The sequence below is a fragment of the Procambarus clarkii genome, chromosome 8 (genome assembly GCF_040958095.1).
Source record: "Procambarus clarkii isolate CNS0578487 chromosome 8, FALCON_Pclarkii_2.0, whole genome shotgun sequence".
NCBI classification, from domain to species: Eukaryota; Metazoa; Arthropoda; class Malacostraca; order Decapoda; family Cambaridae; genus Procambarus; species Procambarus clarkii.
The window spans coordinates 51,453,409-51,480,540 of NC_091157.1; the positions used below are offsets into that span (position 1 = coordinate 51,453,409).

At 39.0% G+C, this 27,132-nt stretch overlaps 1 protein-coding gene across 1 annotated transcript in view; it reads right to left on the bottom strand.

Moving 5' to 3' along the window:
- Window positions 1–4,375: 4,375 nt before the first annotated feature.
- The window catches only part of LOC123751874 (F-box DNA helicase 1-like), a 100,351-nt gene continuing 77,594 nt past the window's right edge, over window positions 4,376–27,132 (bottom strand). The window contains exon 10 of the mRNA XM_069320781.1: window positions 4,376–4,474. Within this exon, the coding sequence (XP_069176882.1) occupies window positions 4,376–4,474 (99 nt within the window). The remainder of the gene's footprint in view (window positions 4,475–27,132) is intronic.

The following is a 27,132-nucleotide window of genomic DNA, read 5'->3' on the forward strand; positions in this document are numbered from 1 at the left end:
CTCTTGTGCTCTGTCTTGTCTCATTCTGTTTCTTGTGTAACTGAGGTCTGCTGCAGGATCTTGTCCATTATTACACAAGTGATTTCTTGAGCCTGTTGTTGTGAGGCGTTCTTCATCATCTGTAGGCAATTGATAATGGTCTCTGCCATGATCTTCAGGATGTTTTTATAGCTGGATTTCGGTAAAACAGTAAATTTGCTGTGTTGATTCCGAAAGTGATTGCTGTTCCTCCCATGTCTCACACTTGCCTTCTGGACTGTGTCTTGCCCTCCCACATCTCACACTGGTCCTGTATTGCATGTCCGCTCCACCCATCCTCACACACTTGCTTTATAATTATATAAAATATAATTGTGACTGTAAGGGTTGTATACGTGCCCGTCTTCTCTGGAATTACATGGGGTTGTATCGCAGCAACCTCCCCCCCCCCACCAACGACCAGACGTATACAGTACTGTACTCCGGCTTCTCCCAAAATGCCACATATAAGACTTGTGTTTTATGATAGTGAAGCAAGACACTTATCTTACTTAGTACACTTAAAAAACAATCATGAACGTTTGGGCAAGATTTTTTAAATCGAGACTTACATAATTATTGTTTACTGTAAGATTAGAATAATGTTTGTTTCTCTCTCAGGAACAGCAGGGTGCTATTAACAGAACAAAAAGGAGGATCCGCGTTTTAGCCAATCTGATTTTCTTAAAACGCCATAGGTCCCTGGTTTCCAATGATGGTCTTCCCCCGGTCGTCTAGGTCCAGAACCACCACCATGATTAAATGATCATGAAAATTTTGAAGAATTCTGTAAAAGAAAAAGAAAATTATTTCAATTTCAATAATTTTTCCAATGTTAGAGTGTTTGATTTTCATTTATGACTTATTTGTGTTTATTTTACTTTTCCTGTGATACCTCCTGTGTGTGTGTGTGTGTGTGTGTGTGTGTGTGCTCACCTATTTGTGCTTGCGGGGGTTGAGCTTTGGCTCTTTGGTCCCGCCTCTCAACTGTCAATCAACTGGTGTACAGATTCCTGAGCCTAGTGGGCTCTATCATATCTACATTTAAAACTGTGTATGGAGTCAGCCTTCACCACATCACTGCCTAATGCATTCCATCCGTTAACTAACCTGACACTGAAAAAGTTCCTTCTAACGTCTCTGTGGCTCATGTGGGTACTCAGTTTCCACCTGTGTCCCCTTGTTCGCGTCCAAGGAACGTGTCCCTTGTTCGCGTTGTGTGTGTGTGTGTGTGTGTGTGTGTGTGTGTGTGTGTGTGTGTGTGTGTGTGTGTGTGTGTGTGTGTGTGTGTGTGTGTGTGTGTGTGTGTGTGTGTGTGTGTGTGTGTGTGTGTGTGTGTGTGTGTGTGTGTGTTTGTGTTTGTGTGTGTGTGTGTGTGTGTGTGTGTGTGTGTGTGTGTGTGTGTGTGTGTGTGTGTGTGTGTGTGTGTGTGTGTGTGTGTGTGTGTGTGTGTGTGTGTGTGTGTGTGTTTGTGTTTGTGTGTGTGTGTGTGTGTGTGTGTGTGTGTGTGTGTGTGTGTGTGTGTGTGTGTGTGTGTGTGTGTGTGTGTGTGTGTGTGTGTGTGTGTGTGTGTGTGTTTTCACAGTTTTTCACAGTACAGTTTTCTCTCACTTGACCCTCAAAGTTTAGTAGACAAACACTTGTCCTTTAAAGCACAGTTGGCTCACTTCTGACCTTCAAGGTTTATAAGATTAACACCTGATCTTCTAAGCTTAGAAGACTAACACCTGACCTTAAAGCACAGTAGACTTGCATCTGACCTGCAAAGCACCGTAGATTTACAATTGCCCTTCAAAGCACAGTAGACTAATACCTGACCTTCAGAGCACAGTACATTAACACCTGACCTTCAAAGCACAGTAGACTAACACCTGACCTTCAAAGCACAGTATACTAACTCCTGACCTTCAGAGCACAGTACACTAATACCTGACCTTCAAAGCACAGTACACTAATACCTCACCTTCAATGCACAGTAGACTAGCACCTGACCTTCAGAGCACAGCACCCTAGCACATGACCTTCAAAGCACAGTAGACTGGCACCTGACCTTCAGAGCACAGTAGACTAGCACCTGACCTTCAGAGCACAGTACACTAGCACCTGACCTTCAAAGCACAGTACACTAGCACCTGACCTTCAAAGCACAGTAGACTAGCACCTGACCTTCAGAGCACAGTAGACTAGCATCTAATCTTCAAAGCACAGTAGACTAGCACCTGACCTTCAGAGCACAGTAGACTAGCACCTGACCTTCATAGCACAGTAGACTAGCACCTGACCTTCAAAGTACAGTAGACTAGCACCTGACCTTCAAAGCACAGTAGACTAAGACCTGACCTTCAAAGCATAGTATAATATCACATGACCTTCAAAGCACAGTAGACTAACACTTGCCCTGCAAAGCACAGTTGACTAATACCTGCCCTGCAAAGCACAGTAGACTAATACCTGACCTTCAAAGCTCGGTAGACGAACATATGACCTTCAAAGCACAGTAGACTAACACCTGACTTTCAAAGCACAGTAGACTAACACCTGCCCTCCAAAGCTCGGTAGACTTACACCTGCCCTTCAAAGCTCAATAAACTAACACCTACTCTTCAAAGTACAGTAGACTAACACATTTTTATTTTTATTTGTTTTAGTGTTATTCTGGCAAAGGCCTTAAGCCTCTGGCTGGCCCACTATGTGTTACTTGTTTTTGTTTCTCTTTTATTTAGGCAGAGTATGAGTATTTATGACTTGTATGTTCGTTTCAGTATGAATATGCTGCATGTGTTTAACAACTTCTTCTGCTCTGTTGAATCATAGTTATCATATTGGGTTTGTGACTGCACTGTGTTAGATAATGTTTCAGTGGTGTGTGTCAGGCATTTCTCCACAGTGCTGACATTTCCTCCCAACTTCTGGAACCTGTATACCTATTTCCTATGCACATGGGTATCGAAGCTTGATGCTATATAAGTGTACTTATGTTTTGTGTATTTTGATAAAAGGCTTCCTTTTATCAAAATAAGCGGTTCCTAGTTAGTTGAATTCTTGCACAAAACCGCAGATCCTGATGTTGCTGCTGCTTTGTTGTGGTCACTGTACATCTTCTGCATTACTCTATTTAAATTAACTGTACTCACTTAAATCGTGATGGACTCTGTGAAATGTAAATGTCTATATTTCTTCTCTTAGTTGCAAGTTCTGAAACTTTGTGTACAATATCCTTCCCTATTAATCCCACATGACTTGGAACCAAGTTGATAAGTACCCGACGGCCTTGACTTTTGAATCTTTGCATTAATGCTATGACGTTTGTGGTCAGATGGATGTTATCACGTATGTGTTCTTGTTGGAAGGTTTCAGTGGCAGTTCTCGAATCTGTATGTATAACATGTTGTCTGTGTTCAGCAAGAGTATGTTCCAAAGCATTTTGAATGGCTAGCATTTCTGTTTGTAAAGTTGAACACCCGTTTGAGAGTCTCCAACTAACTACAGAATTTCCTGCATGAACAAATCCACAAAGGCAGTGACGAGGGTTCGAACCTATGTCCGAGAGCATCCCATACACTGCCTTAATCGACTGAGTTACAACAAGGTTAACAGAATTGCATCCAGAAGTTCTTCTGACTTTACTTGGATCCTGCAGCCTCTCCGAGACACAAACCATGATTTTACGCAATTACCCCATGCACTCGAGCTCTGTCAATAGGCCGTTCTACCTCTTCGCCCTTACTTCATTACACACAGAAATGACAATAGCGTGATGCCTCAAATGAACAAATACATATGGGCCGTAACGAGGGTTCGAACCTACGTCCGAGAGCATCCCAGACGCTGCCCTAATCGACTGAGCTACGACATGGTTAAAAGAATTGCAACCAGAAGTTCTACTTCAACTCTACTTCAGAATGCGCTCTATAAGTCATCATAATTATTGGACCGCTTAAAAGTTGACACACTCCCGCTACACAAACACACCTCCTTGACAAACACCTCCAAGAATTACCGGATTCATACGTCAGGCTGCGAGCAGCCGCGTCCAAAAGCCTTTTTTGACCATACGACTAACCGGCGGGCTGAGGGGCCATTGAACCCCAGAAGCTACACAAGGAAAGACGCTGACTTGTGAAGAGTTTTTTAAATTTGTCAGTTACCAATCCAGTTTGGACTTGGGACTTGGCCAAGTGATGGTTCACTGACTTGTCTGTCTCTTGTGTTGAATGATTCCGTTGATCTTGAGTTGCCACTACTTCTTGCAGTTGTTTTTGTGGATTTTTATGCTCTAGTGTCTTGACTACCCGACTGTTGTTGGTTGTCTGTATGTCCATGTCGCGTTGTTTGTCCTCTTGTGCTCTGTCTTGTCTCATTCTGTTTCTTGTGTAACTGAGGTCTGCTGCAGGATCTTGTCCATTATTACACAAGTGATTTCTTGAGTCTGTTGTTGTGAGGCGTTCTTCATCATCTGTAGGCAATTGATAATGGTCTCTGCCATGATCTTCAGGATGTTTTTATAGCTGGATTTCGGTAAAACAGTAAATTTGCTGTGTTGATTCCGAAAGTGATTGCTGTTCCTCCCATGTCTCACACTTGCCTTCTGGACTGTGTCTTGCCCTCCCACATCTCACACTGGTCCTGTATTGCATGTCCGCTCCACCCATCCTCACACACTTGCTTTATAATTATATAAAATATAATTGTGACTGTAAGGGTTGTATACGTGCCCGTCTTCTCTGGAATTACATGGGGTTGTATCGCAGCAACCTCCCCCCCCCCACCAACCACCAGACGTATACAGTACTGTACTCCGGCTTCTCCCAAAATGCCACATATAAGACTTGTGTTTTATGATAGTGAAGCAAGACACTTATCTTACTTAGTACACTTAAAAAACAATCATGAACGTTTGGGCAAGATTTTTTAAATCGAGACTTACATAATTATTGTTTACTGTAAGATTAGAATAATGTTTGTTTCTCTCTCAGGAACAGCAGGGTGCTATTAACAGAACAAAAAGGAGGATCCGCGTTTTAGCCAATCTGATTTTCTTAAAACGCCATAGGTCCCTGGTTTCCAATGATGGTCTTCCCCCGGTCGTCTAGGTCCAGAACCACCACCATGATTAAATGATCATGAAAATTTTGAAGAATTCTGTAAAAGAAAAAGAAAATTATTTCAATTTCAATAATTTTTCCAATGTTAGAGTGTTTGATTTTCATTTATGACTTATTTGTGTTTATTTTACTTTTCCTGTGATACCTCCTGTGTGTGTGTGTGTGTGTGTGTGTGTGTGTGTGTGTGTGTACTCACCTATTTGTGCTTGCGGGGGTTGAGCTTTGGCTCTTTGGTCCCGCCTCTCAACTGTCAATCAACTGGTGTACAGATTCATATCTACATTTAAAACTGTGTATGGAGTCAGCCTCCACCACATCACTGCCTAATGCATTCCATCCGTTAACTAACCTGACACTGAAAAAGTTCCTTCTAACGTCTCTGTGGCTCATGTGGGTACTCAGTTTTCACCTGTGTCCCCTTGTTCGCGTCCAAGGAACGTGTCCCTTGTTCGTGTTGTGTGTGTGTGTGTGTGTGTGTGTGTGTGTGTGTGTGTGTCTGTGTGTGTGTGTGTGTGTGTGTGTACTCACCTAGTCTTTTTGCAAATGCGTCATTTTGACATAACATGAAGAAAGCAGTAACCGTTGTAGCTGGTGGATTCATAGCTGTCTGTAGCAGATTTGCAGCTGTGAAATAAACGTATTTTCCAATTTCTTGTTTTCAAAACCAAACCAAAAAATACTAACGAAATATTTCAATTCAAAAGTCGATCAATCTACACAGCTCAATTTCACCACCAATTGCACTGAAAAATAAGAAAAATGAAAAAAGAAACAAATAAACTATACTCACAAAATGAACACTATGGCAAACAACGCAGCTCAATTCCAAGGCAATGTCACACAAAATAATTCAATCAAAATGAAAATATATCAAAGTGTATGAAAAATTTATTTATCAATGCAATCGGAAACATTGTAAACCTCTATCATGTCACCCCTAACTCTTCGCCTTTCCAGTGAATGCAACTTAAGCTTTGTTAATCTTTCTTCATATGAAAGATTTCTAATTTGGGGAATTAACTTAGTCATCCTACGTTGGACACGTTCAAGTGAATTTATATCCATTCTATAATATGGCGACCAAAACTGCATAATCTAAATGGGGCCTAACCAGAGCAAGATATAGCTTAAGAACCACACCAGGTGTCTTGTTACTAACGCTTCGATTAATAAATCCCAGTGCCCTATTCGCCTTATTACGAACATTCATGCATTGATCCTTTTGTTTTAAATTCTTACTCATCATAACTCCCAGATCCCTTTCGCAATCCGACTTCGCAATCTCAACACCATCTAGCTCGTATCTTGTTACTCTATCATCATTACCTAGCCTCAGAACTTTACATTTATCAGCATTAAACTGCATTTGCCAATCCTTTGACCATTTCAAAACCCTATCTAGATCAACTTGAAGTGATAGTGAGTCCTCCTCCGAATTCATTTCCCTACCGATTTTTGTATCATCGGCAAATTTGCAAATGTTGCTACTCAAACCTGAATCTAAATCATATATATATATATATATATATATATATATATATATATATATATATATATATATATATATATATATATATATATATATATATATATATATATATATATATATATATTTTTTTTTTTCATAAGAAAAAAAATATAGTAAATATATTAATTCAGGAAAACTTGGCTTATTAGGCGAATCGGGCCTTGAATAGTAGGCTGAGAAGTGAGTTCTGGCTACTAGGTACGACATATATATATATATATATATATATATATATATATATATATATATATATATATATATATATATATATATATATATATATATATATATATATATATATATATATATATATATATATATATATATATATATATATATATATGTCGTACCTAGTAGCCAGAACTCACTTCTCAGCCTACTATTCAAGGCCCGATTCGCCTAATAAGCCAAGTTTTCCTGAATTAATATATTTACTATATTTTTTTTCTTATGAAATGATAAAGCAACCCTTTTCTCTATGTATGAGGTCAATTTTTATTTATTGGAGTTAAAATTAACGTAGATATGTGCCCGAACCTAACCAACCCTACCTAACCTAACCTAACCTATATTTATAGGTAAGGTTAGGTTAGGTAGCCAAAAAAAGCTAGGTTAGGTTAGGTTAGGTAGGTTAGGTAGACGAAAAAACATTAATTCATGAAAACTTGGCTTATTAGGCAAATCGGGCCTTGAATAGTAGGCTGAGAAGTGCGTTCTGGCTATTAGGTACGACATATATATATATATATATATATATATATATATATATATATATATATATATATATATATATATATATATATATATATATATATATATATATATATATATATATATATATATATATATATATATATATATATATATATATGCAGAATAACCACATATGAAAAATAGAAAATGCTTAACGCGTTTTCGGCTAATTCGCCTTCATCAGAGCAAAGTAGAAGGATTCTACTTTGCTCTGATGAAGGCGAATTAGCCGAAAACGCGTTAAGCATTTTCTATTTTTCATATGTGGTTATTCTGCATACTTGGATCAGTGTTTTTGTGATCATTGTTGCATATATATATATATATATATATATATATATATATATATATATATATATATATATATATATATATATATATATATATATATATATATATATATATATATATATATATATATATATATATATATATATATATATATTATAAACAACAGAGGTCCCAGGACAGGGCATGGAGGTACTCCACTAACAACATTATCCCACTCTGACTTAACCCCATTTATACTAACTCTCTGTTTCCTTTGGAATAGCCATGCCCTAATCCAACGTAATATAGCACCCCAATACCATGAGATTCTATTTTTTTTAATTAGTCTTTCATGTGGCACTGTATGAAAAGCTTTGCTAAACTCAAGGTACACAACATCACAATCCTTACCACTATCAACTGCCTCAACTATGCTGGAACAAAAAGTTAGCAAATTTGTTAAACATGAACGGCCATTTGTAAAACCATGTTGCGACTCATTTATTAATTTATGTTTTTCAAGATGGAGACGAATTGCATTTGCAATTATTGGTTCAAGTAACTTTCCCACAATAGACGTTAGGCTAATTGGCCGATAGTTTGACGCAAGTGATCTATCTCCTTTCTTAAAAATTGGTAGCACATTAGCTACTTTCCATGACTCTGGCACTCTGCCTGACTCTAATGATTTATTAAATATGGTAGACAGTGGCTCGGAAAGCTCCTCTTTGCATTCTTTAAGCACCCTGGCAAACACTTCATCCGGCCCAGGGGATTTGTTTGGTTTTAGTTTTTCTAATTGTTTAATTACATCCTCCCTGGTAACTGCTAAACTAGTAAACCTGTACTCATCCCCACCCATATAGACTTGTTCGGCTGAAGGCATATTGTAAAGTTCTTCTTTAGTAAATACAGATATAAAATATTTGTTAAAAATACTACTCATCTCCTTGTCATTATCCGTTATTTGACCTGTCTCAGATTTTAACGGACCTATCCTTTCCCTAGTCTTAGTTCTATATAACTGAAAAAAAACTTTAGGATTTAAGAACATAAGAACATAAGAACATAAGAACAAAGGTAACTGCAGAAGGCCTATTGGCCCATACGAGGCAGCTCCTATTCTATAACCACCCAATCCCACTCATATACTTGTCCAACCCGTGCTTGAAACAATCGAGGGACCCCACCTCCACAATGTTACGCGGCAATTGGTTCCACAAATCAACAACCCTGTTACTGAACCAGTATTTACCCAAGTCTTTCCTAAATCTAAACTTATCCAATTTATATCCATTGTTTCGTGTTCTGTCCTGTGTTGATACTTTTAATACCCTATTAATATCCCCCCGGTTATGTCCATTCATCCACTTGTAAACCTCTATCATGTCACCCCTAACTCTTCGCCTTTCCAGTGAATGCAACTTAAGCTTTGTTAATCTTTCTTCATATGAAAGATTTCTAATTTGGGGAATTAACTTAGTCATCCTACGCTGGACACGTTCAAGTGAATTTATATCCATTCTATAATATGGCGACCAAAACTGAACTGCATAATCTAAATGGGGCCTAACTAGAGCAAGATATAGCTTGAGAACCACACCAGGTGTCTTGTTACTAACGCTGCGATTAATAAATCCAAGTGTCCGATTTGCCTTATTACGAACATTTATGCATTGATCCTTTTGTTTTAAATTCTTACTAATCATAACTCCCAGATCCCTTTCGCAATCCGACTTCGCAATCACAACACCATCTAGCTCGTATCTTGTAACTCTATCATCATTACCTAACCTCAGAACTTTACATTTATCAGCATTAAACTGCATCTGCCAATCCTTTGACCATTTCAAAACCCTATCTAGATCAACTTGAAGTGATAGTGAGTCCTCCTCCGAATTAATTTCCCTACCGATTTTCGTATCATCGGCAAATTTGCAAATGTTGCTACTCAAACCTGAATCTAAATCATTTATATATATTATAAACAACAGAGGTCCCAGGACAGAGCCTTGAGGCACTCCACTTACAACATTTTCCCACTCTGACTTGATTCCATTTATACTAACTCTCTGTTTCCTTTGGTATAGCCATGCCCTAATCCAGCTTAATATAGCACCCCCAATACCATGAGACTCTATTTTTTTAATCAGCATTTGACTTTGCTTGCTCTGCTGTTCGAAATTCATAGTTTCTTTTTGCTTTCCTAATCTCTCTTCTAACATTTCTAACCAGTTGTATGAATTCCTGTTCTAAACTGACTTCCCCATTCTTAATCCTTTTGTACCAAGCTGTCTTTTTACCTATAAGGTTCTTTAAATTATTTGTTATCCACTTTGGGTCATTAGTATTCGATCTATTCAATTTGTATGGTATACTACGTTCCTGTGCTTTGTTTAGAAAATTCTTAAATAAGTTATATATTAAATCGACATCGAAATCCCCTTTTACGTCACCTATTGCCGGGTTCATGTCTCCCTCCAAGACCGGCCCACACCCCATACCCAAGACTTTCCAATCAATTTGACCCAAAAAAATTTTTAGGCTATTAAAATCAGCTTTTCGAAAATCTGGCACTTTAACAGAATTTTCTCCTACAGGTCTATTCCTTTCTATGCTAAATCTGATTACTTTGTGATCACTGTTCCCTAGCTCACTCCCTAATTCGATGTCATTAATTTGTTTTTCTCTGTTAGTTAACACTAAATCTAAAATATTATTTTCCCGCGTTGGTTCCTTAATATGTTGCGTAAACAAGCAATCGTCAATTAATTCTAGAAAATCTTCTGCTTCACTATTCCCTGTTTTGTTCACCCAGTTTATTCCACTAAAATTAAAGTCACCCATGACATAAATACTGTTAGATCTAGATGCTCTAGATATTTCAACCCATAGATGCTTTGCTTCCATTCTGTCTAAATTTGGTGGCCTATATATAACTCCTATTATAATATTATTTGCTTTTTCGTTTAAGTCTATCCAAATAGTTTCTGTGTGTGGCTCAGTTTTGATTCCCTCTTTGAGACTACATTTCAAATTGTCCCGAACATATATGGCTACTCCCCCTTCTCGTCTAATATATCTATCTGTGTGAAATAGTTTAAATCCATTTATTTGATATTCAGCTAATAGTTCTCTATTTTCTACATTCATCCACGTTTCGGTAAGTGCATAATATCTATTTTTTGTGTGCAGACAAGAGCATTTAATTCGTTAATTTTATTTCTTAGACTTCTACTGTTAGTGTAATATACCCTAAGTGAACTGTTATTTTGAGGCCCCTTTCTACTGGTGACATGATAGAGGTTTACAAGTGGGTGAATGGACATAACAAAGGGGATATTAATAGGGGATTAAAAGTGTCAACACAAGACAGAACACGAAACTATGGGTATAAATTGGATAAGTTTAGATTTAGGAAAGACTTGGGTAAATACTGGTTCAGTAACAGGGTTGTTGATTTGTGGAACCAATTACCGCGTAACGTGCTGGAGGTGGGGTCCCTCGATTGTTTCAAGCACGGGTTGGACAAGTATATGAGTGGGATTGGGTGGTTATAAATAGGAGCTGCCTCGTATGGGCCAATAGGCCCATACGAGGGCCTATCTATTTTATAATAGGGCCTATTATTCTGCATATATATATATATATATATATATATATATATATATATATATGCAGAATAACCACATATGAAAAATAGAAAATGCTTAACGCGTTTTCGGCTAATTCGCCTTCATCAGAGCAAAGTAGAAGGATTCTACTTTGCTCTGATGAAGGCGAATTAGCCGAAAACGCGTTAAGCATTTTCTATTTTTCATATGTGGTTATTCTGCATACTTGGATCAGTGTTTTTGTGATCATTGTTGCATATATATATATATATATATATATATATATATATATATATATATATATATATATATATATATATATATATATATATATATATATATATATATAATATATATATATATATATATATATATATATATATATATATTATAAACAACAGAGGTCCCAGGACAGGGCATGGAGGTACTCCACTAACAACATTATCCCACTCTGACTTAACCCCATTTATACTAACTCTCTGTTTCCTTTGGAATAGCCATGCCCTAATCCAACGTAATATAGCACCCCAATACCATGAGATTCTATTTTTTTTAATTAGTCTTTCATGTGGCACTGTATGAAAAGCTTTGCTAAACTCAAGGTACACAACATCACAATCCTTACCACTATCAACTGCCTCAACTATGCTGGAACAAAAAGTTAGCAAATTTGTTAAACATGAACGGCCATTTGTAAAACCATGTTGCGACTCATTTATTAATTTATGTTTTTCAAGATGGAGACGAATTGCATTTGCAATTATTGGTTCAAGTAACTTTCCCACAATAGACGTTAGGCTAATTGGCCGATAGTTTGACGCAAGTGATCTATCTCCTTTCTTAAAAATTGGTAGCACATTAGCTACTTTCCATGACTCTGGCACTCTGCCTGACTCTATTGATTTATTAAATATGGTAGACAGTGGCTCGGAAAGCTCCTCTTTGCATTCTTTAAGCACCCTGGCAAACACTTCATCCGGCCCAGGGGATTTGTTTGGTTTTAGTTTTTCTAATTGTTTAATTACATCCTCCCTGGTAACTGCTAAACTAGTAAACCTGTACTCATCCCCACCCATATAGACTTGTTCGGCTGAAGGCATATTGTAAAGTTCTTCTTTAGTAAATACAGATATAAAATATTTGTTAAAAATACTACTCATCTCCTTGTCATTATCCGTTATTTGACCTGTCTCAGATTTTAACGGACCTATCCTTTCCCTAGTCTTAGTTCTATATAACTGAAAAAAAACTTTAGTATTTGACTTTGCTTGCTCTGCTGTTCGAAATTCATAGTTTCTTTTTGCTTTCCTAATCTCTCTTCTAACATTTCTAACCAGTTGTATGAATTCCTGTTCTAAACTGACTTCCCCATTCTTAATCCTTTTGTACCAAGCTGTCTTTTTACCTATAAGGTTCTTTAAATTATTTGTTATCCACTTTGGGTCATTAGTATTCGATCTATTCAATTTGTATGGTATACTACGTTCCTGTGCTTTGTTTAGAAAATTCTTAAATAAGTTATATATTAAATCGACATCGAAATCCCCTTTTACGTCACCTATTGCCGGGTTCATGTCTCCCTCCAAGACCGGCCCACACCCCATACCCAAGACTTTCCAATCAATTTGACCCAAAAAATTTTTTAGGCTATTAAAATCAGCTTTTCGAAAATCTGGCACTTTAACAGAATTTTCTCCTACAGGTCTATTCCTTTCTATGCTAAATCTGATTACTTTGTGATCACTGTTCCCTAGCTCACTCCCTAATTCGATGTCATTAATTTGTTTTTCTCTGTTAGTTAACACTAAATCTAAAATATTATTTTCCCGCGTTGGTTCCTTAATATGTTGCGTAAACAAGCAATCGTCAATTAATTCTAGAAAATCTTCTGCTTCACTATTCCCTGTTTTGTTCACCCAGTTTATTCCACTAAAATTAAAGTCACCCATGACATAAATACTGTTAGATCTAGATGCTCTAGATCTTTCAACCCATAGATGCTTTGCTTCCATTCTGTCTAAATTTGGTGGCCTATATATAACTCCTATTATAATATTATTTGCTTTTTCGTTTAAGTCTATCCAAATAGTTTCTGTGTGTGGCTCAGTTTTGATTCCCTCTTTGAGACTACATTTCAAATTGTCCCGAACATATATGGCTACTCCCCCTTCTCGTCTAATATATCTATCTGTGTGAAATAGTTTAAATCCATTTATTTGATATTCAGCTAATAGTTCTCTATTTTCTACATTCATCCACGTTTCGGTAAGTGCATAATATCTATTTTTTGTGTGCAGACAAGAGCATTTAATTCGTTAATTTTATTTCTTAGACTTCTACTGTTAGTGTAATATACCCTAAGTGAACTGTTATTTTGAGGCCCCTTTCTACTGGTGACATGATAGAGGTTTACAAGTGGGTGAATGGACATAACAAAGGGGATATTAATAGGGGATTAAAAGTGTCAACACAAGACAGAACACGAAACTATGGGTATAAATTGGATAAGTTTAGATTTAGGAAAGACTTGGGTAAATACTGGTTCAGTAACAGGGTTGTTGATTTGTGGAACCAATTACCGCGTAACGTGCTGGAGGTGGGGTCCCTCGATTGTTTCAAGCACGGGTTGGACAAGTATATGAGTGGGATTGGGTGGTTATAAATAGGAGCTGCCTCGTATGGGCCAATAGGCCTTCTGCAGTTGCCTTTCTTCTTATGTTCTTATGTTTTCTTTCCCTGATCATTTTGCCAATTCTTTTCTCCCACGAACACATACTTTTATTACCTCCTTCCTCCAAATCAATTCCCATACCACTATCTACTAACAGTTTAAACATTAAGTATATAGAGAACCAGTGTTTACCCAAGTCTTTCCTAAATCTAAACTTATCCAATTTATACCCATTGTTTCGTGTTCTGTCTTGTGTTGATACCAGAGTTTTTGAGTGAGTGCCAGAAACTCTGGCACTCACTCTGTTTGTGAGTGCCAGAGTTTTGGAAAGTTGCTAATGTGATACCAGTTTTTAAGAAAGGAGATAGATCACTTGCGTCTAACTATCGACCAATTAGCCTAACGTCTATTGTGGGAAAGTTACTCGAATCTATAATAGCAAATAAAATTCGTCTTCATCTTGAAAAACATAAATTAATAATTGATTCGCAACATGGTTTTATAAATGGCCGTTCATGTTTAACAAATTTGTTATCTTTTTATTCTAGCATTGTTGAGGCAGTTGATAGTGGTAAGGATTGCGATGTTGTATACCTTGACTTTAGCAAAGCTTTTGATACAGTGCCACATGAAAGACTGATTAAAAAAATAGAGTCTCATGGTATTGGGGGTGCTATATTAAGCTGGATTAGGGCATGGCTATACCAAAGGAAACAGAGAGTTAGTATAAATGGAATCAAGTCAGAGTGGGAAAATGTTGTAAGTGGAGTGCCTCAAGGCTCTGTCCTGGGACCTCTGTTGTTTATAATATATATAAATGATTTAGATTCAGGTTTGAGTAGCAACATTTGCAAATTTGCCGATGATACGAAAATCGGTAGGGAAATTAATTCGGAGGAGGACTCACTATCACTTCAAGTTGATCTAGATAGGGTTTTGAAATGGTCAAAGGATTGGCAGATGCAGTTTAATGCTGATAAATGTAAAGTTCTGAGGTTAGGTAATGATGATAGAGTTACAAGATACGAGCTAGATGGTGTTGTGATTGCGAAGTCGGATTGCGAAAGGGATCTGGGAGTTATGATTAGTAAGAATTTAAAACAAAAGGATCAATGCATAAATGTTCGTAATAAGGCAAATCGGACACTTGGATTTATTAATCGCAGCGTTAGTAACAAGACACCTGGTGTGGTTCTCAAGCTATATCTTGCTCTAGTTAGGCCCCATTTAGATTATGCAGTTCAGTTTTGGTCGCCATATTATAGAATGGATATAAATTCACTTGAACGTGTCCAGCGTAGGATGACTAAGTTAATTCCCCAAATTAGAAATCTTTCATATGAAGAAAGATTAACAAAGCTTAAGTTGCATTCACTGGAAAGGCGAAGAGTTAGGGGTGACATGATAGAGGTTTACAAGTGGATGAATGGACATAACCGGGGGGATATTAATAGGGTATTAAAAGTATCAACACAGGACAGAACACGAAACAATGGATATAAATTGGATAAGTTTAGATTTAGGAAAGACTTGGGTAAATACTGGTTCAGTAACAGGGTTGTTGATTTGTGGAACCAATTGCCGCGTAACATTGTGGAGGTGGGGTCCCTCGATTGTTTCAAGCACGGGTTGGACAAGTATATGAGTGGGATTGGGTGGTTATAGAATAGGAGCTGCCTCGTATGGGCCAATAGGCCTTCTGCAGTTACCTTTGTTCTTATGTTCTTATGTTCTTATGTTCTTATGATACTTTTAATACCCTATTAATATCCCATTTGTTATGTCCATTCACCCACTTGTAAACCTCTATCATGTCACCCCTAACTCTTCGCCTTTCCAGTGAATGCAGCTTAAGAACATAGATAAGAACAAAGATAACTGCAGAAGGCCTATTGGCCCATACGAGGCAGCTCCTATCTTTAACCACCCCAACCCACTCATATACTTGTCCAACCCGCACTTGAAACAATAGAGGGACCCCACCTCCACAATGTTACGCGGCAATTGGTTCCACAAATCAACATCCCTGTTACTGAACCAGTATTTACCCAAGTCTTTCCTAAATCTAAACTTATCCAATTTATACTTATTGTTTCGTGTTCTGTCTTGTGTTGATGCTTTTAATACCCTATTAATATCCCCTTTGTTATGTCCATTCACCCACTTGTAAACCTCTATCATGTCACCCCTAACTCTTCGCCTTTCCAGTGAATGCAACTTAAGCTTTGTTAATCTTTCTTCATATGAAAGATTTCTAATTTGGGGAATTAACTTAGTCATCCTACGCTGGACACGTTCAAGTGAATTTATATCCATTCTATAATATGGCGACCAAAACTGAATTGCATAATCTAAATGGGGCCTAACTAGAGCAAGATATAGATTGAGAACCACACCAGGTGTCTTGTTACTAACGCTACGATTAATAAATCCAAGTGTCCGATTTGCCTTATTACGAACATTTATGCATTGATCCTTTTGTTTTAAATTCTTACTAATCATAACTCCCAGATCCCTTTCGCAATTCGACTTCGCAATCTCAACACCACCTAGCTCGTATCTTGTAACCCTATCATCATTACCTAACCTCAGAACTTTACATTTATCAGCATTAAACTGCATCTGCCAATCCTTCGACCATTTCAAAACCCTATCTAGATCAACTTGAAGTGATAGTGAATCCTCCGAATTAATTTCCCTACCGATTTTCGCATCATCAACAAATTTGCAAATGTTGCTACTCAAACCTGAATCTAAATCATTTATATATATTATAAACAACAGAGGTCCCAGGACAGAGCCCTGAGGCACCCCACTTACAACATTTTCCCACTCTGACTTGACTCCATTTATACTAACTCTCTGTTTCCTTTGGTATAGCCATGCCCTAATACAGCTTAATATAGCACCCCCAATACCATGAGACTCTATCTTTTTAATGTCTTTCATGTGGCACTGCATCAAAAGCTTTGCTAAAGTCAAGTGACACTACATCGCAATCCTTACCACTATCAACTGCCTCAACAATGCTAGAATAAAAAGATAACAAATTTGTTAAACATGAACGGCCATTTATAAAGCCATGTTGCGACTCAATTATTAATTTATGTTTTTCAAGATGAAGACAAATTTTATTTGCTATTATAGATTCGAGTAACTTTCCCACAATAGACGTTAGGCTAATTGGTCGATAGTTAGACGCAAGTGATCTATCTCGTTTCTTAAAAACTGGTATCACATTAGCAACTTTCCAAAACTCTGGCACTCTGCCTGATTGATTGATTGATTGATAAAGATTAAGCCACCCAAGAGGTGGCACGGGCATGAATAGCCCGTAAGTGGTACAATTTTTTTTTCTCAGTGTTCTGAGGTTGCATTTAACCATCAAGCTGTTATCGTGGGGGAGGATACTGCTTCACAGTCTTTATGAGGGTGTCCAGCTGCTGGACACCTTTGTTGACCAGGAGAATGGCTGTGTTGATGGCTTCAGGGTGGCCACTGCATGATTCAGGAACTCTTAAAGCTCTTCTAAGGTCATTGGTTGCTTCACATTCTAGAAGATAGTGAAGTAATGGCTTTTCTGTGACAGTTTGGCAGAAGATGCACTCTCTCTGTCGGGGTTCACCAATCTCCCAGTTGCATCTGTAACCTAGACGTAGTCTATATAGCCTAACTGCTATTTCCCTGTGGATTCCTTTTGGGATATTTAACCTTTCTAATTTGGTTGCCTGAAGATACCATGTTGCAGATGGCGAACCTTCAGCTATTCTCTGGTGCAGGTAGGCTTTGTTGAGATGTGAGAGTTTTTTGGTGATGATGTTTTTTATGTTCTCTAGGCTGGGTTGAATTGTTTTATGTATCACTGGATGACGAGTTGCCAATTTAGCAATTTCATCAGCTTTTTCATTTAATGGGATTCCAATATGGGATGGGATCCAGTTTAAAGTTATGTTGAGGCCTTTGCCTTTAGCGACTGCTCCTTGATACAAAATGGTGGTAATTATTTCCACATTATCTTTCCACTGTTTTTGTCCTAGTATTTTGAAGTGCAGCTTTTGAGTCTGTGTGTATGATTGCATTTTGAGTGTTTTGTGCAATCACATATGCGAATGCCTGTTGTATGGCAAACAGCTCAGTTTGGGTTGATGATACTAGTCCTCCCAGTCTCCAATATGCCTGAACGCTGGTCGTGCAAAGAGCAGCGCCAGCACTCTCATTTTCTGTGTCCACCGATCCGTCTGTGAAGATGTGGGTGGCTCCTGCTACTGCTATGCTATACATTTGCTCTTTATTATGCGCCTTAGGATTGTCGGATCATAGGCAGCCTTTTTCATTGGGAGACTTTCTATTACTATTTTGAAAGTAGGCTCTTCCCACGGCGCGGAAGGAGTGTAATTTGGGTGTGGATGATCACCCTCTCTATCAAGAATCATGTTTTTTAAATGTAGTCTGTTTAGGACTTTTCCTGCTCTTGCAACCCAAGAGTTTCCATTGTTTTGGCCTAGTCCAACCACCAAGGCCTGCCGTACTGGGATTGGATCAGAAGAAATAATTATCTTACTGATAATTGTAGCTGTCCTTTGTGATATTCTTTCTTGTAGAGAGGGCAAACCCGTCTCCAGTCTAAGAGTTTCAAGCCTGGTCCACATGGGGGCTCCCAGTGCAGCTCTCATAGCATTGTTTTGGGCAACTTCAAGCTTTTTCCACTGTTGGTGTGATAGATTTGTGAGTGCAGGTGCGGCATAATCGATCACTGATCTGACTGCCTGTACATAGTATGTGCGAAGGACTTGCAGATTGGCTCCTCCAGAAAGGGAGGTTAGCTGCAGTTCGCTCTCTCTGAAGTATGTGACCTCAGCATTAAAATTCATGTGTGTGTCCAGGATGATTCCTAGATACTGATAGGTGTCGACCCATTCTATTGGTTGACCCTGTACTGTGAGTTAGATGTTGGGCTTCGCTATTTTTATGGGCATGGCCTTTGACTTTGAGGGGTTGAGTTTGATCCCAATCTGTTTTGCCTCTTTACTGATGCAGTCTAAGCATTTGGGTGCAAGGCGCGCCGCATCCCTTCCTTTTATGATGATGACAAAGTCGTCCGCGTAGTTTAGCAGCCTGCAGTGATGTGGGAGTTTCAACCTCATTATTCTTTCCATTAAACAGTTGAAGAGAAGAGGGCTAAGAATACCTCCTTGCGGTGTACCATTTTCATGTCTTTTGTACTCAGAGACTGTGCCATGAAGTTTTACTCTTGCTTCTCTGTTTATGAGACAGTTTTTGGTCCAGGAGAGCAGGTTGCCTCTGACCTCTTTGTCAATGAGGCAGCAGAGAATAGCTGAGGCGGTAGCCAGTTCAAAGGCTTTTTCGAGGTCCAGGAATATCAGCATTCCTGGTCTGTCATTCAAGTGGGCTAACAGAGTTGTAATACATTCCACTGTGCCAACCCCTCTTCTATAGGCATACATATCATGGTGCAGTTTAGGCATTTTCCACTCCAGTCTATTGAGTGCCATTCTGTCAGCCGTCTTGGCTGCACAGCTTTGGAGAGAGATGGGCCTGGGATTAGCTGGATCTTTGGGTTTTGGGATCGGCACTATGTCTGCTCTATTCCAAGCAGAAGGTCTAGTTTGAGAAGTCCAGGCTAAATTAATTAACCTTAGGTATGCAGCGTCTCCCTCTGGGCCGAGGTTTCTAATCATTTTATATGTTATTTTGTCGGTTCCAGGGGATGTATCCTTGGAGTTTTTCTTAGCCCGATTGAGCTCATCCAGTGTGAAGGGGGCATTAGTGTCAGAGACTTCTTCACATGCTGTAAGGATTCTGTGCCACCTTTCTTCCTCTAGTCCGGTCTGTACTGCTAATACATCTGGTGGAAGTTGATTGCTGGCTGCTCTCTCTGCAGACCTGGTTGCCAGTACTTCGGCTTCCTGTTGAGGATCCTTGGGGTGTGGAACTTTAGGTGTTTTATTCCCTTTGGCCCGGTGAATTTGCTGCCACATCTCTCCGAGAGAGGTGTGTTCATTCAGGTGTGAACTCCATTCCAGCCACTTTTGTTCTTTTATTTGTCTGGTCTCTCGATGTACATGTTCCTTGACCTCACAAAGTAAGATCCTGTTGCGGTCACTTGGCTGCTTTTTGTATAGCTTTCTTGTTCTATTGAGTCTATGGTTGAGTTCTTTGACACGTTCGCAATAGTACCAATGATCTTTATAGTGTCCGGTGGACTGTTTTTTTTCAGTGGGATTGAGTGGTTGGCTGCACTTTGAATCGCTTTGACAAATTCTTGTTCTGCCTGATTAATGTCTTCGGGAAGATCATAGTTTCTTTGCCACTCTGAAATGAGGTTTTGAAATCGGTCCCAGTTTGCTAAAGCAAAGTTCCAGGCTTCAGATGGAGGCGGAGGTGGGGTGGGTAGGTCTAACTGAAGATCAATTTGGACCCCATAGTGGTCGCTTGTCAGTGTGGGCTCAACTGACCATGTTGCTGCATCTCTTAGAGAGGCTGAAACGAAGGTTAGGTCTAATCTGCCTCCTTGGATGTGGGTAGGTTCATTCTTGTTTATGATTTGTATTTCTGGAAGCTGGTCCAGTAGATGTGTAATGTGTATGCCGGCTTCATTTGTTTTGTTCGAGCCCAGTGCCAATCGATGATGGGCATTAAAATCTCCACAAATGATTGTGTTTGTTGTTGTCGCGTGTCCAATAACACAGAGAGATCCATTTCGGCGTGTGGAGACCTGTACACATTGAACACTTCAAGTTTGTCGTGTCTTAGCTCAATGGTGACTCCCATTACCTCTGTCCCTGCTCCACAATTGGGTGGGCTGGTTATGGATTTGGAGATCAGGTCACATTTTACATAGATTGCACATCCCCTGGATTGCCCATTGATCCATGGAAGGAAGAAGCCTCGATAGCCTGAGATTTTAGGTTCTAATCCGGCTCGAAGCAAGCTCTCCTGTAGTATCAGGATGTCTATGCCTTTGGTTGCTGCTATGCATTGCAAGTGTTGCAATTTAGTGCGCAGTCCTTGCGCATTCCATTGCAGGATCTTTAGAATTCTAGGTTCTTGGAATGTGCTGATAATTCCGTGGTATCCATGGAGTCTGATGAACACGCCATGGAAGTTGCAATTGGGGTATAGGTTCTTAGTGGACCTGAAATTGCCTCATCAATGTCGCTTTCCGACGAGCTGGACTCTATCTGCTTTTTATGGGGGTGCCTCTTGCCCTGCTGTCTTGACGGTGTGGATATTACATCTTCGAATTTTTTGAGCTTGTGCTCAATTGTCTTCCGAGTCTCTGTGGTTTGCTTGATTCCATGTGAAGACAGCAGACTTTCGATCAACTCAGTGACTAAAGTTTTGAGCATTGGCCAGAGAGCGTTCAGTTCAGTGGGAGCACTATTTAATGTTGTGCAGGATGAGGGCCTAGTGGCTTTTAGACCCTTCTCAGTGGTAACTTTGGCACTGGAATTGCTACTCCTATTGGCCCCAGTGTGCTTGCTGGATGAAATGGGAGGCCGACTGCTTTGAACATGATTCTTGTGTCCTCCATCTTTCTTTTTGTCCTGTGCTGTCTTCTCACCCTTCACCATGGCCGATGGTGAAGGGCCGTGTGCCCCCTCTTCCTGAATGGGTAGACCCCACGCGGTTTTAGTGGGCATGGGAGCTGGTATTCGTTTTGGTGGGGGTTTCGGCTCCGCTGTGGGCGTGGTGGGGTTCGTTTGAAGCCTTTTGAGCCTTTCAGGGCATTTCAAGTTCCAGGCATGATGTGCCTTGGAACAATTTGGGCATTTTGCCTGAACAGGGTGGTTTGCCTTGAATTTATCAATACATGTTTTTGTATCATGGGGCTGGCTGCAGACTCCGCACCTCACTGGGCGTTGGCAGCCATCTTTGTGATGCCCAAATCTCTGACATCTAAAGCATCTTAGGGGTTCTGGGGTGTAAGGCCTGTGTTGGAACACCCCCAGATTCCAAGGTCTGACTCTATTGATTTATTAAATATGCCTGACTCTATTGATTTATTAAATATGCCTGACTCTATTGATTTATTAAATATGCCTGACTCTATTGATTTATTAAATATGCCTGACTCTATTGATTTATTAAATATGGTTGACAGTGGGTCACAAAGCTCCTCTTTGCATTCTTTAAGCACCCTGGCAAACACTTCATCCGGCCCTGGGGATTTGTTTGGTTTGAGTTTTAGTATTTGTTTTAAGAATATCCTCCCTGGTAACTGTTAAACTCGTCAACCTGTCCTCGTCCCCACCCACATAGACTTGTTCAGCTGAAGGCATATTGTTAAGTTCCTCTTTAAGAACATAAGAACATAAGAACAAAGGTAACTGCAGAAGGCCTATTGGCCCATACGAGGCAGCTCCTATTCTATAACCACCCAATCCCACTCATATACTTGTCCAACCCGTGCTTGAAACAATCGAGGGACCCACCTCCACAATGTTACGCGGCAATTGGTTCCACAAATCAACAACCCTGTTACTGAACCAGTATTTACCCAAGTCTTTCCTAAATCTAAACTTATCCAATTTATATCCATTGTTTCGTGTTCTGTCCTGTGTTGATACTTTTAATACCCTATTAATATCCCCCCGGTTATGTCCATTCATCCACTTGTAAACCTCTATCATGTCACCCCTAACTCTTCGCCTTTCCAGTGAATGCAACTTAAGCTTTGTTAATCTTTCTTCATATGAAAGATTTCTAATTTGGGGAATTAACTTAGTCATCCTACGCTGGACACGTTCAAGTGAATTTATATCCATTCTATAATATGGCGACCAAAACTGAACTGCATAATCTAATGGGGCCTAACTAGAGCAAGATATAGCTTGAGAACCACACCAGGTGTCTTGTTACTAACGCTGCGATTAATAAATCCAAGTGTCCGATTTGCCTTATTACGAACATTTATGCATTGATCCTTTTGTTTTAAATTCTTACTAATCATAACTCCCAGATCCCTTTCGCAATCCGACTTCGCAATCACAACACCATCTAGCTCGTATCTTGTAACTCTATCATCATTACCTAACCTCAGAACTTTACATTTATCAGCATTAAACTGCATCTGCCAATCCTTTGACCATTTCAAAACCCTATCTAGATCAACTTGAAGTGATAGTGAGTCCTCCTCCGAATTAATTTCCCTACCGATTTTCGTATCATCGGCAAATTTGCAAATGTTGCTACTCAAACCTGAATCTAAATCATTTATATATATTATAAACAACAGAGGTCCCAGGACAGAGCCTTGAGGCACTCCACTTACAACATTTTCCCACTCTGACTTGATTCCATTTATACTAACTCTCTGTTTCCTTTGGTATAGCCATGCCCTAATCCAGCTTAATATAGCACCCCCAATACCATGAGACTCTATTTTTTTAATCAGTCTTTCATGTGGCACTGTATCAAAAGCTTTGCTAAAGTCAAGGTATACAACATCGCAATCCTTACCACTATCAACTGCCTCAACAATGCTAGAATAAAAAGATAACAAATTTGTTAAACATGAACGGCCATTTATAAAACCATGTTGCGACTCAATTATTAATTTATGTTTTTCAAGATGAAGACGAATTTTATTTGCTATTATAGATTCGAGTAACTTTCCCACAATAGACGTTAGGCTAATTGGTCGATAGTTAGACGCAAGTGATCTATCTCCTTTCTTAAAAACTGGTATCACATTAGCAACTTTCCAAAACTCTGGCACTCTGCCTGACTCTATTGATTTATTAAATATGGTTGACAGTGGGTCACAAAGCTCCTCTTTGCATTCTTTAAGCACCCTAGCAAACACTTCATCCGGCCCTGGGGATTTGTTTGGTTTGAGTTTTACTATTTGTTTAAGAACATCCTCCCTGGTAACTGCTAAACTCGTCAACCTGTCCTCGTCCCAACCCACATAGACTTGTTCGGCTGAAGGCATATTGTTAAGTTATATTAGTAAATACAGGCATATTAGTAAATACAGAAGGCATAAGAAGGCATATTAGTAAATACAGATACAAAATATTTATTAAAAATACTACTCATCTCTTCATCACTATCTGTTATTTGACCTGTCTCAGTTTTTAATGGACCTATCCTTTCCCTAGTCTTATTACGATATAACTGAAAAAAAACCTTTTGGATTTGTCTTTGCTTGCCCTGCTATGCGAACTTAAGAACATAAGAACAAAGGCAACTGCAGAAGGCCTGTTGGCCCATACGAGGCAGCTCCTATTTATAACCACCCAATCCCACTCATATACATGTCCAACCCATGCTTGAAACAATCGAAGGACCCCACCTCCACAATGTTACGCGGCAATTGGTTCCACAAATCAACAACCCTGTTACTGAACCAGTATTTACCCAAGTCTTTCCTAAATCTAAACTTATCCAATTTATACCTATTGTTTCGTGTTCTGTCTTGTGTTGATACTTTTAATACCCTATTAATATCCCCTTTGTTATGTCCATTCACCCACTTGTAAACCTCTATCATGTCACCCCTAACTCTTCTCTTTTCCAGTGAATGCAACTTAAGCTTTGTTAATCTTTCTTCATATGAAAGATTTCTAATTTGGGGAATTAACTTAGTCATCCTACGCTGGACACGTTCAAGTGAATTTATATCCATTCTATATATGGCGACCAAAACTGAACTGGTTCAGTTTCGGAGGTTCATAGCAATATGGAAGTTGTAGTGAAGGACCTGGTGACTCTAGTGGGAGCCCTGAGGACAGAGTTGGACTCTCTGCGGGAGGAGGTGCGTCAGCTTAAAAAACAACGAGAAGTAACGAAGGAGGAGACCAGCAGTAAAGGGACCTCGTCTTGGAGAGTTGCGAAAGATAGGGGCCTTAAGAAGACTTTGATAAAGCCGCCTTCAAACGCCATAGCAACTTCAAATTCATTTGACGTTTTGGAGGACGAGTGCTGTGGAGAGACTGTGGATCGCGCAAAAGGGAAAGCAACGAAGAGAAAGGAAGCGCAGGCCCCTCAGAAAGTAAAGGAAGTACCTAAGCAAACATTAGTTGTGGGAGATTCCCAGATAAGGTATTTGGATAGAACGTTTTGTGCTAGAGATAGGGGGAACAGGTTAAGGGTTTGCTATCCCGGAGCTGGCATTGGTGATATTATAAACAACATGAATGATATTATGGCAGGTAATGGGAACAATCCCATTATTTGCATTAGCGTGGGAGGAAATGATGTTGGTCGAGTCAGGAGTGAGGAACTGATTCAGAGGTATAAAACAGCCATAGAGTTAGTTAGGAGCAAGGGAGGAATCCCGATCATATGTGGCATTCTTCCAAGAAAGGGAGTGGGAAATGAATGGATATCGAGGGCACTTGGTGTCAATTGCCGGCTGGAAAGATATTGCAAATCAAATGCAATATCTTTCATAGACAACTGGGAACACTTCTATGGAAGAAATGAAATGTATGCTCGTGATGGGGTGCATCTATCGAGAGCTGGGGTTGTTGCTGTTGCGAACTCGCTAGAAGAAGTGGTTAGAGGTGTTTGTTTGGGTTTAAACTGTTAGTAGATAGAGGTATGGGAATTGATTTGGAGGAAGGAGGTAATAAAAGTATGTGTTTGTGGGAGAAAGGAATTGGCAAAACGATCAGGGAAAGAGAAGGTCCGCATAATAACAATTCACTTAGGGTATATTACACTAACAGTAGAAGTCTAAAAAATAAAATTAACGAATTAAATGCTCTTGTCTGCACAGAAAAAATAGATATTATTGCACTTACCGAAACGTGGATGAATGTAGAAAATAGAGAACTATTAGCTGAATATCAAATATATGGATTTAAACTATTTCACACAGATAGATATATTAGACGAGGAGGTGGAGTAGCCATATATGTTAGGGACAATTTGAAATGTAGTCTCAAAGAGGGAATCAAAACAGAGCCACACACAGAAACTATTTGGATTGAATTAAACGAAAAAGCTAATAATATTATAATAGGAGTAATATATAGGCCACCAAATTTAGACAGAATGGGAGCAAAGCATCTATGGGATGAAATATCTAGAGCATCTAGATCTAACAGTATTTATGTCATGGGTGACTTTAATTTTAGCGGAATAAACTGGTTGAACAAAACAGGGAATAGTGAAGCAGAAGATTTTCTAGAATTAATTGACGATTGCTTTCTTACGCAAAACATTAAGGAACCAACACGGGAAAATAATATTTTAGATTTAGTGTTAACTAACAGGGAAACGCAAATTAATGACATCGAAATAGGGAGTGAGCTAGGGAGCAGTGATCACAAAGAAATCAGATTTAGCATAGAATGGAATAGACCAGTAGGAGAAAATTCTGTTAAAGTGCCAGATTTTCGAAAAGCTGATTTTAATAGCCTAAGAAATTTTTTGGGTCAAATTGATTGGAAAGGCTTGGGTATGGGGTGTGGGCCGGTCTTGGAGCGAGACATGAACCCAGCGATAGGTGACTTAAATGGGGATTTCGATGTGGATTCAATATATAACTTATTTAAGAATATTCTAAACAAAGCACAGGAACGTAGTATACCATACAAATTGAATAGATCGTATACTAATGACCCAAAGTGGATAACAAAGAATTTGAAGAACCTTATAGGTAAAAAGAGAGCTTGGTACAAAAGGATTAAAAATGGGGAGGTCACTTTAGAACAGGAATTCGTACAACTGGTTAGAAATGTTAAAAAAGAGATAAGGAAAGCAAAAAGAAACTATGAAGTTCGCATAGCAGGGCAAGCAAAGACAAATCCTAAAGGGTTTTTTCAGTTATATCGTACTAAGACTAGGGAAAGGATAGGTCCATTAAAAACTGAGACAGGTCAAATAACAGATAGTGATGAAGAGATGAGTAGTATTTTTAATAAATATTTTGTATCTGTATTTACTAAAGAGGAACTTAACAATATGCCTTCAGCCGAACAAGTCTATGTGGGTGGGGACGAGGACAGGTTGACGAGTTTAGCAGTTACCAGGGAGGATGTTCTTAAACAAATAGTAAAACTCAAACCAAACAAATCCCCAGGGCCGGATGAAGTGTTCGCTAGGGTGCTTAAAGAATGCAAAGAGGAGCTTTGTGACCCACTGTCAACTATATTTAATAAATCAATAGAGTCAGGCAGAGTGCCAGAGTTTTGGAAA